Source organism: Schistocerca piceifrons, chromosome X (genome assembly GCF_021461385.2).
Source record: "Schistocerca piceifrons isolate TAMUIC-IGC-003096 chromosome X, iqSchPice1.1, whole genome shotgun sequence".
Taxonomy (NCBI): domain Eukaryota; kingdom Metazoa; phylum Arthropoda; class Insecta; order Orthoptera; family Acrididae; genus Schistocerca; species Schistocerca piceifrons.
The window spans coordinates 614773651-614795249 of record NC_060149.1 but is presented as its reverse complement, the minus strand read 5'-3'; the positions used below and the strand labels follow the sequence as shown (position 1 = coordinate 614795249).

At 37.2% G+C, this 21599-nt stretch overlaps 1 protein-coding gene across 2 annotated transcripts in view; it reads right to left on the bottom strand.

Annotated features, from left to right (window-relative positions):
* Window positions 1–1371: 1371 nt before the first annotated feature.
* LOC124721202 (phospholipase A2 inhibitor beta) overlaps window positions 1372–21599 on the bottom strand; it is a 138936-nt gene continuing 118708 nt past the window's right edge. For both annotated transcript variants that reach the window (XM_047246049.1, XM_047246050.1), the window contains exons 2-3: window positions 13786–14051; window positions 1372–4354 (exon numbers count right to left, since the gene is read on the bottom strand). In XM_047246049.1, the coding sequence (XP_047102005.1) occupies window positions 3383–4354; window positions 13786–14031 (1218 nt within the window). In that variant the 5' untranslated portion in view covers window positions 14032–14051 and the 3' untranslated portion in view covers window positions 1372–3382. The remainder of the gene's footprint in view (window positions 4355–13785; window positions 14052–21599) is intronic.

The window sequence follows — 21599 nt, the reverse complement described above, 5'->3', positions numbered from 1 at the left end:
ATTTTATAAGCACGCAAAATTGCTATGTTGAACATAAATAAGATTTGCAATTTCAGAAACATGAAATATCTGAAAGATATTTTACAAGCTGACCAGTCAGCAGTGACATAATGGTATTACAAGACCAAGGAACCACATACATACAAAAGATGGGATAGCTATTAAAAACAAGGACAATTAACTAACACACACCATCAGGGAATAACAACTGGTGGTGCATGGTAAATATTTTGTAGAAAGAACATTTCCATTGCTCAGAACATGCCATGAACAAGTAATCTTTGTAGGAGACTTCATCTGCATAATCCATTACAATGACCAGATGCCCGACTTCAGTAAATCAATTGAACTGAAGTAAGTAGTCAAAGACATAAGACTATTTGATACTTGCGGACAAAAGCATGGTGCACTTCCCAGTTTCACTTATGTTGTTGAAAACTTTGCAAACCACCCAGTCTGAATTTATGAATCTGATATTTTAAAAGAACAAGTACTGCAGTCTGAGATCTTGCCAACTGCCTTTCCTCATCATTATGTCTATACAAGGTATTAAAAAAAGTGTGCTATATTTTGAGAGGCAGTTGTGGACAAATGAAGGCCCATTGCTCTGTTATTGTGAATTGGCAAAGCCAATGAATGTGAATGCAAAATAAATATTGTGGTAACAGATTGACCTGTACTGTAATGTAGCCTGATGTTCACATTCACACCATATTTAACCCATGTTGATACTTTAGAAGCTCTGGTGTTTCATAGTAAGAGAATAATGCATTCTCATAAGTTTACTGCATTCTGTAGGCAATTCACAACAGGAAAGAGCTTTCAGAAGAAGAGGTGTGTTTCACAGTAGTGAGGATGAACAACAACCCACAGCTCTTAAGGTATGGATTTTGGAGCCCATTTTTACTCAACATTTTTTCCTTGTTTTGGCCCATACTACCACTTTCAAAATATGAAATAATTTTGAACACTCTGTATATACACCATCAACACAGAAAAAGAAGGGGACTTTGGAAATTGAATATGTTGCATCTATTGTTCTTGCATTCCAAGCTCACACTTCGATGCAGTGGCTTGCAGAAGCAACCAAAACGGCATTTACCATTTACAGTCACTCCCACCAGCCAACATGCTGGCTATCAGCTTGGATAAATCTTCTGTTACGTGATAACTTTTGCAGTCCCTAGAAACAGTACCATGTTTTTATGTTATTTAATACTGCTACTTCTATTGTATGGCTCCCATCCACAAAGAGGTACATTGTGAATTACCAGTTTCTCTTTAAACATATGATATATATTATGTAGCATAGACCAGAAAGAGAGAGAGAGAGAGAGATAATTTTGTAAGCACAGCAGAGATTACTCAGTATGAGTTAATAATTGGTCTTTATTACTAGAAAATTTACAAAGAATATTCATAAAGCTTTTATACATTTTTCAGTCTGCTTTATTTCTTCTTCTTCATACTCAGACATACTTGCTTCAGGATATAATTTGAAGCTTTTCATTCAACCAGTGATTTATCTACATTTTACTATGTCAATTATTATCTCAAAGAGCCACATCCAACTGTCTGTGAGAATCTCAATTAGTAGTTCTTGACAGTTCTGTACTTATGGCAAGCTATATGGGTCACGACAATGCATTATATATCTTTTGGTTTTTCATTTACAACTCCATTAAAACACGCAGCTTCACATATAGAATACATGTAAGTAATGGGTACAATCTTAGGCAATCTCTCTAACAATATGCCTTGATAGTTCTTTTTATCAACCAGAGTGAATTATTAGGCTAACACTTCTTGAGCATGATGCTACTTCTGAGTTGTGCATATGTGATTTAAGGATAATATGTGGTGTCCACTTTGAATCCCATGAAGGCAACTGTTTAAAAATCTATGCATCCTAAGAACAGTTGCATATTTCATCTTTTGTAGACCGATAACCTCGCTGTTTGGTCTCGCCCCCAACCAACCAACCATCTTTTGTAAAGCTGGTTGTGAAGAACCAGTCACAATTTGAAAATAACTAAAGTAACTTAGCATTCATAAACATAACATCAGAGACGAAAACAGCCTACATCATCCACAACTTGACCTTACTCTTGCACAGAAAAGAGTACATTATGTAACCATAAAAACACTTTACCATCTCCCAAGGTTTTATCATACAGTCAACACAGTTTAAATCATTTCTCATTGGCAACTCCTTGTACCCTGTAGTTAAATATTTGATTGGATAGTATCTACTGGTGGATAAGTTATGTTTTAATCTACATTGTTGTTGCTTCAAATAAAATTAGAAATCCAATTAAGTAACATCAACTATGTAGCTAATTTACTCATAAATTTGTCTTATTTGTAAGCTTATTAACACTCACCACATCAAAGTAAGTTGCCACAAAATTTAATCAATGGAATGTGTAACTAACTTACTAACTAAAACGATAATACCAAATATCCGCAAGTCAACATTTTCTTAATTAAAATAATCACAGTGATTTCTGTTGGATGGGATAACAATCATCTTCTTCTGCACAAATCTTGCACAGCAATGAAGATGGTAATTTTGTGTATTAACTAAAATGTGTTTATGCATAAATAGTACAATATAATAACAATATTAACAATAACTTTCTGCTGGTAATTCTTGCAAAAGTCAGGTTGTGCAGCTGTAACATGGAACATTCAATACTAAAATTTGCTTTTGTATTGGCGCCACATTTAGAGACAAGATTATTACAGTCAACATTGATCCCAACAAGATAATTCATTAACATTGAGATATCACCTGTGACACATAGCACCTTCTATTATAGAACTTCTTGCATGATGTACTTTTGTTTGAGCCTTTTATTAACTTCAGCCAAATCATCAAACACCACTGTGAACCTTTTTTCTTATGCATCACCAAGTAGATAATTTGTGACTGTCATTAGCTCTTATGTATTTGTTATGTTTTACTTTTACACGCGTTAAGTTTTATACATCAAAATGTCACGTGGGTTAGTACAACCAGGTATCTGTATGGGTCAAAAGTGTTCTTAAATTTGTCTGATTAAACTGAAAGGAATAAATCAAAGCAATAACTGTTAAGTACAAAGAAAATGTGTTTAGCATTGAGAACAATCTGCAGTGCCATTCTTTATATTCTACAGCAAGAATTTCATCAGTCAAAAAACACACATTCATATAAAAGTAGAGAAGAATTACTCACATGTGTAAACATGTCAACTATGACAGAGCAGACAACACTTTAAATGCATAATCCGAAACAATAAGCTCTCTATGCTTCAAACAAAATAATAAATAAATAAAAAGAACCTACTGCAGTTTTAAATACAGACAAAGGTTATTTGTCAGTTTTAACGGCAAAAAATCACACATCCATTTCCTGCTCTTCTTGTTTACCAATAGATGTGTACTGCACTTTCCTTGAGATGCTGTCTAAAATAGGTGTCACATGACTCTTAATCATAAACCAGTTCATATAAAGAACAACTCCACAAAATATAAGTATTAAACAAACCAGAAAGCTGACAAGTATGGGAATAACATGATGTTGTGAACTTGCTGCTTCTTCTGGCGGACACTGTATCTGACGAAGTGAAGAAACAATTTGTCCTGCATTACTCTCTGGCAGTCCTGAATGACACTGAAGAGATCCTTTATTCCTTACTGCCACATGCGTGTTTTGTAACCATCTGTAAAAATCTGTTATTCGACAATCACATGTGAAAGGGTTTCCACCAAGATCGACAAGCAGGCTTTGGTTTCGAGCGGGTAAAATATCCAATTTATCAAGCTGTTTGCTGTCAAGTACTGATATGTCATTTTTTTCCAGATCAATGAAACGTAGGTTAGGTAAACATTCAATATTAAAATCAAGATCTTTCAGTTTATTGTCACCAAGATGCAAGTCCATCAGTGCAGGGAGATCACAAAATACTTTTGGATCCTTAAATCTGTGGATTTCGTTTTGTTCAAGATGTAACTTAATGAGATGTGTCAAATTACTTTTGACAAATATATCATGCAAATCTTCAGCGAGACCTTCTGGTGTGTTATCAGCAAATGCATCAGTAAGATGCAGTTCCATAAGATGTTCAAAATTAGAAAATATTCGAGGATGGTGATAATTTTCTTTCCCAGTACCATCTGAAGAAATATTTAGTTCATTATGGTTCAGAATGAGTAGCTGGACATTACTGACTCGATGATATGATTTCCCACGAATAACTTGTAGTCCATTATTTGACATGTCAACTACTTGCAGTTTTGTGTAGTTGTTTAATCTTCCAAACACATTCCATGGTAGTTCTCTTATTTTATTTCCATTGAAAACCAGTACCTGAAATAATGAAAAAACTGTATTAAAACAAGCACAACAAATGTATTTCTGTTTTCACTTTCAAAGCATTTCTAAAATAAAATATAAAGTGATAACTTTAAATTAATAAGTGTAAAATCAACAATCCAGTAATTTGAACCAATGTATGACTTCATAAATCATGGTAATAGAATCTATATGGATGGAAATTGATTAAGACACCAAAACAAAAATTACAGTTATTCATTTCACAGTATATGTATATGCCTACTATTAATTGTCTCTCATTTTGTTTTTGCAATAGCATGAGGCTAAAAAGATGACCATAATAAGCTTTGTAGCAAGGAAGCATTCATTGTTTTCTTTTAAAGACAACTGCAGAAATAGGTCCATGGCAAAGGACAGTTTGAATAATCATAAAACTAACTCAAGTGTATTAGTAACTATTAGTGTATTATGAATTAGTGTAGGGGGCTTGTCAGATGTTGGAGATTTTATTATATTAAACACTTTTCTATCAGTTGTATTCTTCATTATTGTTACGCTGTCAACTAAACCTCCTGTCTAGGCAGAAAACAAGCCCAAAACAAATTACCTCTTGTAGGAAGGTCTATGCTGTTTTGAAATTTTAATTTTCTTGTAGACATGGAGGTAGATGCTCTTGAAGATTGAACTCATGACAGTTTGTTGTTGTTTTGCAAAAGGTGATTGTGGAAGAATGTGGAGGATGTGTGAGAGATGCCTCAGGACTGCATTTTAAACTGAGCAATGTAATAAAGGCTGCTTCTGAAAGGAACACTTACTGCATGCAATATAAACTCAAGTATTCTTCCACAGAACTGCACTGTCATCCATTAAATTTGAGAGTAGCATATTTAAATATCTACTAAAAATGTAAAATGTATCATATTTCTTGTCATTTATTGATATCTATGAAAGCAATGAAAATGTATAGGAAACTTTAGATGTTATTAAATGTGGTTCCATTTTGTTGCAGGTACTCTAAATAGATTTTGTGATCTTGCACAAAGATGGTTTCTGTTCTGAAATACTTCATGAAATCAATGAGCACAGATGCTGTAACTGCTTATTTGTCAGAGGCAGTTTTCTTTGTATCCAGAAACAAAATATAATTAAGAACATTGTTTTATCTCACCATATAGACTCTGGAGAGGTGCGGCATTTACTTAGTTCTCTAGTTCCATGTCTTCTTATTATTACCAGTTTGTTATTGTCTTCTCTATCATGCAAACCAAAAATCACAAACATATTTCTTCTGCTAAAATGTTTACGAGTAAACCATTACACCAGTGTGTTGATAACATAATGTCTTTTATTTTTAATGCTGTGTCTACCCTTTTTAAAAACCAATATACCGTATGAAATCTAAGTCAAGGTTAGGTTAAAACATGAGAAAGCCTGTGGCAGTATTTTGTTGGAAGTTATAATGGATAACTGAAAGTTGGCTGTAGATTAAAATATTTGACAGGGTGTGATCATTTTATAAAATACGGGGAAAGTGAAGTGGCTCAATGAGAAATATTGTGCACTGAAATGGTACAAATATGGAAAAATCTATTGCCTCTTATTCTTAAGAAATAATTTCAAGGTAAGTGACATGGATAGGAATGTCAGATAAACAGTCTGATAACCATTATATCGATTAGTTTTATCCATATTCCAACAGCTATGCACGCCATTCTTTGGAATCTAGGAAATGTTTGGTAAGAGAAGGAGAAATGTCAACTAATGAAACTTGTGTATTTTGATTGATATAATCATAGATGAAAGTAACAAAAATGTAACTAGTTTCTAGAGGCAGTACTGTTTGAGACCTTCATTTGATGCTGCCAAGCAATTTCATTCTGTTTTAAGTTGCAATGATTGACTGACTGATTTTTGATTGATTTCATTTGATAATATTGTGTACAGAGTGTGTACTTGTAATATAGGACAACTCATCTTAAATCCAACTACTGAAAATATTTAGCCCACATAATACAGTGCAAAACATCAAAATTTCAATGATGATGATAAGGTTGCATACACTTTCTTTTTAATTGTATCCTTAAGGACTTTGGTATGATAGAAACATTTTATTTTACATAGTGTTTATTCTACTTTAATTATGAAGCAAATTCAGATACAAATTTTATAATATTTCACTAGGTTATCAACTGCCTTATGCCAAAAGAAAGACCTACATCACACATTACTGGTGAAAAATTCTTACAATTTTCAAATGTAACATTTGTATTTTTCTCAACATAATTCATGATTAGGGACTAAACCTGAGAACTCGTACCAGTTTACAGTCCATAGTCTGTGAATTAAGAATGTGTTACAATGCAGAGGAAAGAAGAAGGCACATTGTGCAATGAATGATTTTATTGAATATGTTACCTGCTGTTTTTTATAGATTTAATATCCATGAGACACAGAATATAACTTCTCAAAGTCTGTTGTCACTGGATTCAGGCATTTAGTGAAGACCATTACAAAAGCTTTGATGCTTGTAGCCAGAATGCTTCAAGAATAAGAATTCCTCCATAGTTAGTCATTAGCAAATTAATTAGAGGATAGGTGAAAGTGCAGAAATGCAGATGACCCCTGTTCTTGTTGTGAAAGTTTAATTAAAAGCAAATAAGATAATGATTAGAGAATATTCCAATGATATACACCTACATAAGCATCATGCAGGCCGTAGTGATAAGGTAAGAGGGTTTCAGACAAGTAAAGAATTCATCCTTTATGATAGTGTCTTTGAATGAAGGAGGAAGAAGGTAAGCAGAATTATCGTGAAGTTCTCTCAACCACACATGATGGTGTGATGCAAAGTGCATCTGTAGATGTAGAGTAGAATGGAACTGTAGATGTAAATGAAGAGCAGGTACTGAATTTTTAATTTTATTGTGGATTTCTTCTCAATAAAGAGTTCTGTAGATTAATCAATGGATTGATACAGTTTCTGTTTGGGATACTCTGACTCATTATCAGAAAGAGAACACAGGGAAATAATATAAGATCAACAATGTAATTTCCAATTTTTAAATGTAATAATGAGGATGAAGAATAAGTGAAGAAAATAATAAAGTTGATTGAGAGACTACATTTAAAAATAGTGCAGCAGGAGATAAAACAGTTCGAAACTGAATTAACCACAAACTGAATTAATCCCACATTTGGTCCATAAGAGGTACATAGATAGATAATTCAATAAAGAAAAGCTTTGTATGTCACTAACATTAAGGTGATTAGGGCAGGGTACTAGTTAAGATTGATAAGGCCAGAGAAACAATGTGGCAACAATGTATCAACTCATAATTCACCACAGATAGTTTACAGAACCCAAGAAAAACATAAATCAGAATGCCTGCAGTGAGATTTGAATCCTGCTCCTCCTGAGACTCAGTTAAAAAATGATCAGTTTCAAATTAAATATTAAGTATCTTAGTACACAAACACACTTCAGAAGTAAAGTATGGTGAAGCAAAGAGAAAGCATGAAAAAAATTATACTGCACTCTAGTACACAAAATACATGCTCCCAAATTATGAGACCACAAATGTGATCAGAATGACAACTTATTACAAGAAGAACTTGTTACCACAAGTCCACAAAGAGGGGCAAGATGGGTCACTTTTCCCTCCTGGAATCTGGAGCACAGAAATTTTATTCATTACAGAATTCACTTCTAAAAGCGATTTTCTGTGCTTCTGCTAAACCACTCATTTAGTTAATTGTAGCATTATTTGGCTGATAGTTGTGAGACCAACCTGTGGTTTCAGCAACTGTTGTATAAAATGAAAATTTTGGAGTATTGTTCTCCCTTCACAGGACAAACTTCTGTGGTGCCCTTGCTGGGTAGGCTGTTCTTATATTGTAAGAAGGTGTAATAAGCACACTACTTGTCACTATTTACACAGTCACTTAATAAACAACATTAGTAGCTCTTTGAAGCTATGAACAGTATAGTTTAACTGTAGAGGCACACAAATAGTTTACAAACTTAGCCATTTCAGAAATGCTTCCACCACTGGTCCAAAAGTTATGACCAACATTTGCATTTATGTTCACCCATACACCTCTCCAGAGCCACTGTTCACTGTTGTCATCTATAGCCCATGATGCTTCAAAGTTGCCTTGGTGCCAGTTTTGGATGTGCCATTTTGCCATGAATGGTATAGTTTAACTGTAGAGGCACACAAATAGTTTACAAACTTAGCCACTTCAGAAATGCTTCCACCACTGGTCCAAAAGTTATGAGCATGCCCATTTGGAGTTCAAATAAATCACTCTGTTTCCACATTATGAGAATGACTGAACTGTTTTCCATGTTCCGCAACTTGCTTTATATACCCTCTACTACTAGTGCTGCCACCTGCTGTCTGTGAGTGTTTATTGCGCATGGACATCAAACATAGGCAGCGGTCACATTAATGTGACTGGACCATTTATGTAAGGAGGTTATTTAATCAGAAATTTGTTGTAAGATGCAAGAAGACAAACAGGTACCCAAAATTTAGACAGAAGATGGGCCTCTGATCTCCAACATAAACAAATGTAATGGCATGCATTTGAATAAGGAAAAATACCCAATATTGTTTGATTATACCTCCACAAACAAATCACTAGAGTATTTGACAACTGTTAAATATCTAAGGATATTCTCCTAGGGTCATGTACAATAGTATGACTACATACATATAGTACTTGGTAGGCAAATATCAGACATAATCAATCATTGGGAGAACTCCAAGGATATGTTTTATCCACGAAGGAGGTGCATAAAGAATTCTCCTGTGACAAAGTCTTGAGTAGTGTTCATTTTTGTGTAACCATCATTGCTCTGGATTAATAGCAAAGATTTTTAAAAAAGTATTGTAATAGGATTCATCATTAACTCATATTTCTTAACACATAAAAGGTTACTGTTAACATAATGGGAGAAATCAATAAAATTTGACATTGTCAAACTGGGAGATGCAGTTGATTTTAAATACTTTCTTTTGATTGCACTTGGCAGACGTAATTACAGTTAACCAGTTTTGACTCTTGACTACAGAGAAATATAAAAATATACTTGGTATCTTGTTATGGAACTAACATAGCAATGTGTCATAAAGTACTCATTGTGATCACTTAAAATAAACTGTGATTCCTCCTCATGTGTCATAGTTCAGTAAGTAATGCAACACTTTTTTTCTCAGCCAGTTTTGGTTGAAAAAATATGGAATTGGTTGTGCAGCATCATGAATATTCCTGCTTCAGCCATTATAGTTTCTTCAAGTTCTGATACGTGGCAGCATTATACATAGCCTTCAAAATAGCATCTGTAATACCTTCCATTGGAAAGCTATCATTGAGTTTCTTTTGGCAGAAAACCAGAGCACTGCAGATATTTGTAGGTGATTGCGGAATGTCTACAAGAGACCTGGTAGTGAACAAAAGCACAGTGAGTCATTGGGTGAGGTATCTCATCCTCATCACAACAAGGTCATGCAAACCTGTCTGATATCACGTGTGCTGACCGGCTGCACACAGCTGTGACTCCTGCAATGTTGGTACTTGCAGACAGTCTCATTTGAGGTGCTCAATGGATCATAATCAAACACCTCACTGCTCAACTGGACATCTTTGTTAGTAATGCTGACACACTAGTCTACCAGTACTCACAGGTTTGTGCCCATAGGGTTCCCTGCCTTCTGACTTCCATCTCTTTGGCCCAGTTAAGGATGTACTGCTTCCTATGGGAAGCAGTACATGGCTGATGGACAGGTTGTTGATGCAGTATGTACCATGCAGGCAGACAGGCCTTCCCAGTAAGGTGACCTAAGGCTGTCACTTGGACGTAGATTATGTTGAAAAATACATTTTTTTAGCCAAAAGAGTCGAAAATAGTATGGTGTATTGGAATCTTGAATAAAATCAACCAGCTTTCAGAAAGAAAATGTGTTGCATTACTTGCTGGTTGCACTTTGGACCTTAAACCTGGATCAATTATATTTGCAGAGGGTGGGTGAGTATGCTTGGCTTACAAGTGCAAGAAGTGCAATGTAAAAAATTATTTATGTTTTATTTTTTTAATAAACACAATTTCAAGTATTCTAAGAAACTTAGAAAACCACAGACCACACATCTAGTAAAGTAAAATGAACATATTATTTCATTACACATGGCATGTAGATAATTAACCCTGGTGTCACATGGAACATTTGTCATTTAACTCTACTTTTTCTTTCTATGGCCCTCCACTGGGAAAATGTTGTCTCTTCAAAAATAAAGTTTTCTTTATTATTTTTTAATTGTATATGTCCTGTAATTACTGTAATTAAATAAAATATTCATTTTATTTGATCAAATATGCTGTCCTCAGTAATCTAAGTTTTTTCAGCACTCTAAATAGTAGCTGATAAAATTTTTAAATTCAGAATAGTATTTATATTCTAGTTTTTTAAACATAAATAATTTTTTAAATTGTACTTCTTGCACATGTTAGCCAAGCAACCTCATATGTCGACTATGAATGTAACTGTTCCAGTTGAAATTTTCAGTGCAAGAGGGGCATGACAATTTATATTAAACGACCACAATGAATACTTGATAATGTGTTCATATGTTACTTCCATGAAACATACCGCACATATTTTTATTTTTGTATTTAGTTTCCACTTTTTGATATTTTCGTAACTATTGCTTTTTTTATAGCAGTTTTACATATTTGCTTTTACCAGATATTTAGTTCTGTCATGGTTGTCTAATTTTATTGATGTAAGGCAATGCATGATGCATGTAACACAGGGCTGGCAGAAGTATGAGCTGAGCATGCAGTATACGTCCCTGAGTCATCTGGAGTAGTGCCACAGCTGAGTCTCGATGTCACTCTAGAGTGACACTATGAGTTTCTAATAAATATTCAGCTATGTTTATTATCTTGAACTTTCTGCCTGTCAGAATATAGGGAGGAACATGAGTATTCTTGGACTTGTCTCTAATTTTGCACAGTTGCAACAAGTAGTAGTTGATATCATGTGCCAAGCTTGTCTGAAACATTTTGTAAAAACAAATGTATTTGTAAATTTTAAGGAAATAATGGCACACTGTGTATATGTCCATGAATTATTTTAGAGGGAGAAGTATCACGGCTGTCAAATTTTATTAATGTAAGGGAATGCACGATACATGTAACACAGGTGGCAATTGAAGCAGGCCCAGGTGTGTCAATGTGCAAAGGGGAAAGTTGCACACCTACAGCCACTGTCACTGGAGTGCAATAAAATATCTGTTGGTAACAGTGGTCAGAAAGCGGCAGAAATACAGAAATGTTGAAGAGGCCAGCCATGTGTAAGAATCATTCTGTGTCATCATTTACCACAGACACCAAGCTCTTCACTCCACATCATATTCAAGGTGCGGACAGAAAACAACATTTTTGGTGACAGTAGGTGTCACAGTATACAGACTGGCATGTAAACTTTTTTCCCATCAACTGCCCCAAAAGTGTAGACTATGAGGTTTTGATTGTTGTATTAGATTATTACTTTGATGAACAAGTGAACGTGGCTGCTGCTTGATACAAGTTTTTATGAACTGTTAGGAAAGCCTAAATTGTACAAGTCATAGATAACTCTCTCAGCTTCTAATGGTCAAAATGTATGTAGACTTCCTGCCAGTTTTGCAATCTTACAGAGGCAGTTTCATTCACTGTATTGTGCTCAAAGGACAACCAAAATGTTTTTGGTATTGATACTTTTGATATTTTTGGGTTGAAAATTCAAGACAATCTAAATTCTGTGAATTATTATGTGCCCCAGAACAGTATTTCAATACTAAATGAAGAATTTAGTGAACTTTTTATGGCTGGCCTAAGCAAAGCAACTAATTTTGAGGCTAATATTACAATGATGGAAAATGCAAAGCTTCAGTTTTGTTGGATATGCCCCTTGCCTTGCAAAAATGATAAGGGCTGACTGGCTGTGCAAATATGACTGACTTTTTCACAATGACAATAGAAGGGACTAGGGTTTTGTGTGTGTGTGTGTGTGTGTGTGTGTGTGTGTGTGTGTGTGTGTGTGTGGCAGAGAGAGAGAGAGAGAGAGAGAGAGAGAGAGAGAGAGAACATTAACACTAACAAACAATGAATCCAATCTCTGTGTGTGCTTAGAAATGCATAGCATTAGTAAAGGATTACAACTGCTGAAAACTGACACACACAAAGAAGCAGCACCACCCAGTCTTGTGTGACTGGGAGGATCACTATAATGTTAAGTTCACTCACTGAAGAGCCTGCAAACAAACTGTAAACATGAAAGCAAGAGCCAGTTGCAAAAGGTGCTATGTCAGTATGTGAGGAAGTTCAAGTGGTCCAGGAAATAGATAACATCATACAGCCACATTTCAGGTTAAATTGGACGTGCTGTTATGACACTGATGCATATATGCGACCAGTGGACAGAAGAGGGCCATACACAGTGAGAAGTGGTTTGGAGCATTGCATTGTGACCACAGCATGGAATTATCACTATTTAGCCCACATGGCCCAAACTGACAGTAAAATTCCACATAAAGTGTTGATTTGATGTTGGATTACAACTACGTATTGACTTGACTTTCCTGATGGTGTAATACCATTTACTGTGATATGGACTTGAGAGAACCCCTGACATTGTATCAGCCTTCTTGGTTCAGAAGTCATAAATACCTCAAGACTACAATGGTCACTGAACTGAAACTGAGTCACAAAATTTAGTGTTTTAGGATGTATACTGCTTCAGTTTACCTTTCAATGTCAAACACCAAGTGTGATACTTTGAAATGTGTTCAGGTCCAACATTTGACCTCATACTAAATTATGTGTAATTTTTAACTGGTATATTTATGCAATACTTTATTACAAAGGTAATCATAAATTTAAAATTTCTTGAATAAAGACAATGAATGGAAATATAACTCTATGAATCTGGAGTTCTGATTTTTTATGGTACTGTTACTGTACACATGCAGAGACAGTACATTTTGCTTTAGAAGTTGTATATTCTAAGAAATTAGCTTCTTGTACACCATAACTGTTAATTAAACAACATAAATTATATTATAAGTAAAGCTTTCAACATAAATTTTAAAGAAACCTCTGAGTAAGAAATTTTCAACTGGTAGAAAAATATATTGTTACAGTAGTTAACATTACTCAAAAACACAGATAATTGTTATCCAAAGAAAAAGAAAAGCAACTGAAGAAAGATGGACCAGTGAAGCTTAAATGGCATGTTGAGATCCATCTTTTTAATATTCTGAGCATATTTTTATTTATGATGAATGTTACTGTTTCATGATAAGTACAAATTGCACAGAAAAATATATTCCAAAGTATACAGCACAGACACATAATTAATCTTTTATAACAGTGATATTAATGACATAAAAATAAACAGTCAGTTTAAAAAATCTCTTACCTCTATCTCAGGTGGAAGATTAGCAAGAACTGATGTATCCGTAAATCCTGTGTTTGTACAATTAACAACATAATACCATTTGTTGAGGTAGCAAGTTGTTCCACAGAAACATTTGTTGTGGAATGTCGGACCACAGTTTTCTATTGTTGACTTGCCTGGTTCATCACCACACTTCTCTACCTCGGCCACTACGGCAGCCGTAAATAGCACTGTGGCTGCCACAAAGAGGAGAAGCTTGCGTTCCATAGCTGTTCTGGCAAACTTATCTAAAAAACAAATGGAACACACACTAGTCAGTATCATGAATTAATTTGTTCTACTGATCAGAAATGTACTGCACTAAAATATTAATTCATATGTTAACAGTAACCAGCAAAAAATCTGAATGTACTCTGGCTAATCAAATATAGAAAAAATGCATTTCAAAAACTTTAGCTAATTATGTGATGCACCATATTTTAGAACCACTATGTACTGGAATGTTTTACTTTGTGCAGCCGTGTTGAGGTACTGAATTATCACATAAAGCCACTGAAATTACTTATATATACAAGGGCAGCAAAAGAAATATTGCTGGTATTATATGGGCGGATCAAATGCCCTGTAAAAACCACTAATAGTCTGAGATTCAACAACAAAATATGTTTTGCATTAAATACCCCAAATATCATATTATGAATATTATTGGTAACTGGTCTATTTATCTGATGATGATCAATTTAAAGGGACTCAGTTACATGGTTATTAGTTCATTGATCATCTCATTGTGTTCAAAGATGTAGATATGAACATATTTTCCTCTCTCTTCATTTAATAGTATTGAAACTGTCATACGTTTTGTACTCAGTACATGAAAAGGTAACTAGCTTACTACAATTTAACAGCCAATAATAAAACTATGATCATTGCTAAAATTTAAAATGGCATCCTAGTATATGTAGTCAATATTACGAGAGTGAGTCAATCCTGTAAGTTGGTAAGCGTGCTACAAACAGCGTGCAGAATGGCCTGTAGGTGGCAGCATAGTGCAGATGCACACATACCGTCGCAGTATCAGTATAAAGATGTCTGCCCCACTTGCAACTTGCACCAGCACCAGGGAAGGACAGCGTTCTGTTATTCGGTTTTTGCGTAGTGAAGGTGTGAAACCTATAGAAATTCATTGACGAATGTAGGTTCAGTATGGCGATGCATGTTTGTCACAGCAGCAAGTCTATGAATGGAGTAGGAAGTTCGCAAATGGTGTAACTTCAGTGGAAGATGCTCCTCGTCCAGGTCAGGCACAACGAGTTGTGACTCCACAGAACATTGCAGCAGTTGAAGCCATAATAAAGGAAAACCGCCGAGTGACACTGAATGACATTGCAGCATGTTTACATATTAGTCATGGGTCAGCACACCACATTGTGCATGATTTGCTCCAGTTTCACAAAGTGCCTGCAAGATGGGTGCCACAGCAGCTGACTCCTGAAATGAGAGAATGACGTGTTGATGCTTGTGAAGAACTTCTTTGGCGCTTTGAACGAGAAGGTGACGGCTTCCTCGCAAGAATCATTACTGGGGACGAAACCAGGGTTCACATCCGCCAATCAGAAACAAAGAGAGCGAGCAAGGAATGGCGCCATTCCTCATCACCAAAACCAAAGAAGTTTCGAACAGAACCATCAGCAGGGAAAGTTATGCTGTTTCTCTTTTGGGACAAAAAAGGCGTTATTTTGGAGCATTACATGCCTAGAGGGCCACTGTCACCAGTGCAGCATACACAGATATCCTAAAAAATCATCTGCGGCCTGCAATCAAATCAAAGTGACGTGGATTACTGTCAGCAGGTGTTCCTTTGCAACATGACAATGCAAGGCCCCACACTGCCTGTACAACCGTTGCAACAAACGCAGACTTGCATTTTGAGTGTCTTCCTCATCCACCATACTCACCAGACCTTGCCCCAAATGATTTCCATTTGTTTGGACCACTCAAATACGCAATGGGAATAAAGAAGTTCCGTTCTGATGAAGAGGTACGCCACGCGGTGCATGAGTGGTTGCGTGGCCTGCTAAAAGATTTTTTTTAAAGGAATTTATGCACATTGTAAGCGCTGGAGGACTTGCATTGAGCGTGGGGGAGATTATGTTGAAAAGTGATGCAGCTTTGTACTACTTCTGCACAATAAATGGTATTAAAAAAATTTTAAGGTTTTCATTTGACTCACCCTCATATAGTATTCGACAATAGAGTGAGAGATTTCTTGTTGTCCACTGCTTGCCTTGCCCCCTCCACCTCCTAAGCCAACATAAAATGGTGTCGTCTTTAAATCTTGTTGTAATATCCACTCCTTTGGAAGAATTGGCTTATGGCTATTTCATCATCCACTAGAATCTATGATAAGTGGTGTCCTAGATCCATTGGACATCGCCAGTCTCGGCTAGCTGTATAATCTTCTAGGATGTGGCTAACCATCAATGTTTCTCCGCAGACATACTACGAGGGCTCTTCTCATCATAGTAGAAATTCATGAATTATTTTAGTATGTCCAATTTTCAAATTGCATAAGACAATACCTTCCTTGCTTGAGTTTCATTGTGAAGTCTGCCAGACCTTGGTCATGTTTTTAATGATTCTTAGTTTATTGACCTGTGTACTGTTTCTCCATTTGTCTTCCCATTTCTTCGGGATGTGGCGCCTAGTGCGTGTACTTGATTTAACACTTGGAGTATCTGGTTGGAGTGTTTCCATCTCTGTTGTCTTTTTGATTAATTTGTTAGCTAGCTCATTACCTGGAATGCCAACATGACTTGGCATCGACAGAAAGGCTGGATGTTTTGGATAACACTTATTTATTGTTTGGAATGCACTCAAGGAATCACTGCATATGATGGAATTCTGTCAGGGGAAAGTTATTGTGTATTGCAGTGTTCTGTGAACGGTTATTCACTCTACAATATAGACATAGTATTCATTTGGTAATGGTAGAGAACGTTTTTGTAGAAACCAGTTATGTATGCATGCATATCCGATTTGTTCATTATTTCTGGAGCCATCAGAACACAGGAGATAAAAATGTCGATACTCCTGTATGACTGAATTAAATGGAGAACAATAAACGTTGGGAGCTATATTCGTCTTTGGCGTCGCACTGTTGGTCCGTCCTTACTACCGGTAAGGGAATATATCACTGAGGCGTTCGCGATTGGGAGTACTGCATGCATATAATCAGAGGAAACTTTTCTTGCTGGAGGTCTTCCAGTCGTACTGCTTGTAGGTGTCCTGCTTGAAAGTGGTTCATGAGTCACTGGGTCAGGGGATTGTGAAATAAAATGGGATGAGCGGGGTCGTTTCGCATTTTATTAATCGTGATTGCTTGCTTAAACAATTTTTCTTGGCATCATATTTTAAATGGTGGTATTCCTGATTCTACAAGAAGGCTATTGGCTGGGCTCGTTCGGAGAGCTCCAGTTGCCGAACGGATTCCATTGTGGTGTACAGAGTGGAATACTTCTAGGACAGATGGTGCAGCTGAGACATAAACAATGCTTCCATAGTCCTAACGGGATAAACTGAGCGCTTTATAAAATTTTAATAAAATCGTCCGATTCGCATCCCAGGAACCGTCACCGGGAAACAGAGAGTATTGAGTTTCTTCATTCAGAAAGTCTTGAGTTTTCGTATATGTGGTTTGCATATAAGTTTATAATAAAAAAGAACTCCTAGAAAAGTCTGCTAGACCACTACGTCCAGTAATTGGTTTTCTAGGATGGGCAGACCGTATTCCACAAAAGTATGTGAGGCATGATTAGATATCCATGGTTCTGCATCCTTTTTTTGTGTTTTCTACCTTAAAACGGGATGAATGGAAACAGCAGGGTGAATAGAAACAAAACTTCATATACGCAATTACTTTGAATACTATAAGGTTGTACTTGACATTAATTTTAACTATTATTGTTTTTGGTTTGGCAGCACTTCAGAGTAACAAGGAAATTATGTTTTGTTTGGTTGGCAGAATTATAGGTTGATGTTTATCCTTGTGTCTGTGTCGATAGCTTTTAAGTTGTTTTCCTACCCACTTTGCACTTCTCTCGTAGGTAAACATGTATTCTACGTATGACAGTTAATGGAATTGTAAGTACTAGGTATAACATCTATATAAAACAGTAAGGGCTGGTTTTTGTTTCACTTTCAATGAAATCAGGTCTGTGAATTTTCAAATTTTTTAGGTTGTCTTTATAAACTTTGCGGGGTGAATAGATTTTGTTATTGTGGCGTGAATAGAAGCGCCAGAATTCATGTTTCTATTCACCCCACAATAACAAAATCTAAAAAAATCTATTAATATCCCATATTAATACTATATCATTATCTAGTTATGTTACATGCAAAACTAACATATCCTCCTTTTTCAGAGTTGCTGTTCAAATATGCCACAGAAATACAAATCCATCATAGGAGGTGGTTACAAAAAACACAGACCTAATCATATAAACAATGCCCTCTCTGACATCAAACCGGGGGTCAGCTTGCGGAAAGCAGCTGGAAAACATGGGATTCATTGTAGCGTACTATACAGACATCCAAAAAGAGGGGCCAACATTAAACCTCAGGGTGGACAAACTGGTTTGTCTTTTGAAGAAGAGAATCTGTTTGTAGACAGATTGAAAATATGCAGCGAATGGAGCTATCCTATTGACTTTACAACCTGAAGCCTTCTAGTAAAGGAGTCGCTTGACAGAAGGAGGAAGGAAGTGAGAAGGTTTACGAATAATCTCCGTGGTCGTGATTTTGTGGAATCATTTATGAGGCGACACGAAGGTCAATCAGCAGTGTGAATGTGTCAAAACATAAAATGCTCCAGAGCTGGTGTTACACTAACTGCAAAGGAATTGGAGAACGTGCCGCCATCTAATATAATAAATTGTGATGAGACAAGCCTTACAGATGATCCAAGGAAACGAAAGGTAGTCACACGGAGGGGAACTAAATATCCCGAAAGGGTCATGAACTCCTCAAAGGCATCAATCTCAATGTTTGCAGCTGCTGCAGATGGCACTATACTACCCACTTATGTCGTGTGTAGGGCTTTGCATTTATATCGAAGCTGTGCCGAAGGTGGGCCAAAATATGCAAGATACAATCAAACAAAATATGGCTGGTTCGATTCGTTCCGCTTCGACGACTGGGTCCTTACAGTTGCTGCCCCATACCTAAATAAGCTGGAAGGTAAGAAATTTATCAGTGGAGACAATTTATCTTCGCATTTGTCCATAGAATCAGTTAAGCTGTGTCAGGACAATGACATAAGATTTATATTCGTACTAGCAAATTCAACACATCTGACACAACCACTGGATGTGGCATTTTTTCGACCATATATTAGAAGAATGGAAGAAAGGCCCAGGAAGAAATGAGTCAACAGTTCCTAAAGATAAATTGCCTCTGCTTTTGAGAAAGTTTTGTGACTCCTTGAAGGGAAAAAATGTTATTGCAGGTTTTAGGAATGTGGGATTGTGCATCTAGACCGCAATAAAGTGTTGTTAGTGCTCCCAGGTAATGGTACCGGTATACCAGTAAATCAAAACCAGGATACCAACAATATTGAAGAATCCACTAATGCTGTTGACAACAGTTTTAAAGAACTCTTCCAGAGTCTTAGACAAGACCAGACTCCTAAACAAAAGAGAAAAAGGACAAAATTTAATGTCCAACCTGGCAGAAGTGTTATTGTTGATGACTTTGAGGACATGGATGGGGAGGATGTAACCTCCACTTCTTCACGTTACAGTAATCCAAGGTTGGTTGGTTGGTTGGTTGTTTGGGGAAGGAGACCAGACAGCGTGGTCATCGGTCTCATCGGTTTAGGGAAGGATGTGGAAGGAAGTCGGCCGTGCCCTTTCAGAGGAACCATCCCGGCATTTGCCTGGAGTGAATTAGGGAAATCACGGAAAACCTAAATCAGGATGGCCGGACGCGGGATTGAACCGTCGTCGTCCCGAATGAGTCCAGTGTATAACCACTACGCCACCTCGCTCGGTAATCCAAGCCCTTGCACATTTAAGCAAACCAAGACAACGAAAAACAAATACTAAGAAAAACAGAAAACGTCTTGATTCATCATCAGAGGATGAAGATGCATACTCAGTGCGGGACAGTGATGAAGACTTGATTTTGTCCTCTTCAGATATGATGAAAATACTGGTATCTCCATAAGCCAAGGTGACTATATGGTGGTCAAAGTATATGGTAAAACATCATCTTTTCGTTGTTATGTTTGCAAAGTTAAGTACCTCATTGTCAATGGTTTTGTTGGGACATTTTTAAAAACAGTTCCTCAAACCAAAAAGTTCACAATTACTGAAGAAGAATCTTTTGTATCAAGAATGTCGTCCTAAAATTGTCGTCGCCGGTTCTCAGTTCAAGTGCTCGTTTCAAAGACATGCTATGTTTTGAGGATGATCTATCTGATTTAACAATTTATTAATAATACAGTACCAGGCTCATGGTAAACAGCTGTGTTCTGTTTCTTCACCTAAAGTCTGAATAGATTAGCCACGTGACACATATTTTTGTATATTTTATTTACTTTTAAAATTAATAAACCATTATCTTTGGAAATAAATGTTTATTTGTTTATTTTATAATAGAAAAATATATTTCATAGCTTCTATCTACCTCTCTTTGCTTTTAAAAGAAACAATGATAGTTTTATAACACTGTTTCTACACTCCTGGAAATTGAAATAAGAACACCGTGAATTCATTGTCCCAGGAAGGGGAAACTTTATTGACACATTCCTGGGGTCAGATACATCACATGATCACACTGACAGAACCACAGGAACATAGACACATGCAACAGAGCATGCACAATGTCGGCACTAGTACAGTGTATATCCACCTTTCGCAGCAATGCAGGCTGCTATTCTCCCATGGAGACGATCGTAGAGATGCTGGATGTAGTCCTGTGGAACGGCTTGCCATGCCATTTCCACCTGGCGCCTCAGTTGGACCAGCGTTAGTGCTGGACGTGCAGACCGCGTGAGACGACGCTTCATCCAGTCCCAAACATGCTCAATGGGGGACAGATCCGGAGATCTTGCTGGCCAGGGTAGTTGACTTACACCTTCTAGAGCACGTTGGGTGGCACGGGAAACATGCGGACGTGCATTGTCCTGTTGGAACAGCAAGTTCCCTTGCCGGTCTAGGAATGGTAGAACGATGGGTTCGATGACGGTTTGGATGTACCGTGCACTATTCAGTGTCCCCTCGACGATCACCAGTGGTGTACGGCCAGTGTAGGAGATCGCTCCCCACACCATGATGCCGGGTGTTGGCCCTGTGTGCCTCGGTCGTATGCAGTCCTGATTGTGGCGCTCACCTGCACGGCGCCAAACACGCATACGACCATCATTGGCACCAAGGCAGAAGCGACTCTCATCGCTGAAGACGACACGTCTCCATTCGTCCCTCCATTCACGCCTGTCGCGACACCACTGGAGGCGGGCTGCACGATGTTGGGGCGTGAGCGGAAGACGGCCTAACGGTGTGCGGGACCGTAGCCCAGCTTCATGGAGACGGTTGCGAATGGTCCTCGCCGATATCCCAGGAGCAACAGTGTCCCTAATCTGCTGGGAAGTGGCGGTGCGGTCCCCTACGGCACTGCGTAGGATCCTATGGTCTTGGCGTGCATCCGTGCGTCGCTGCGGTCCGGTCCCAGGTCGACGGGCACGTGCACCTTCCGCCGACCACTGGCGACAACATCGATGTACTGTGGAGACCTCACGCCCCACGTGTTGAGCAATTCGGCGGTACGTCCACCCGGCC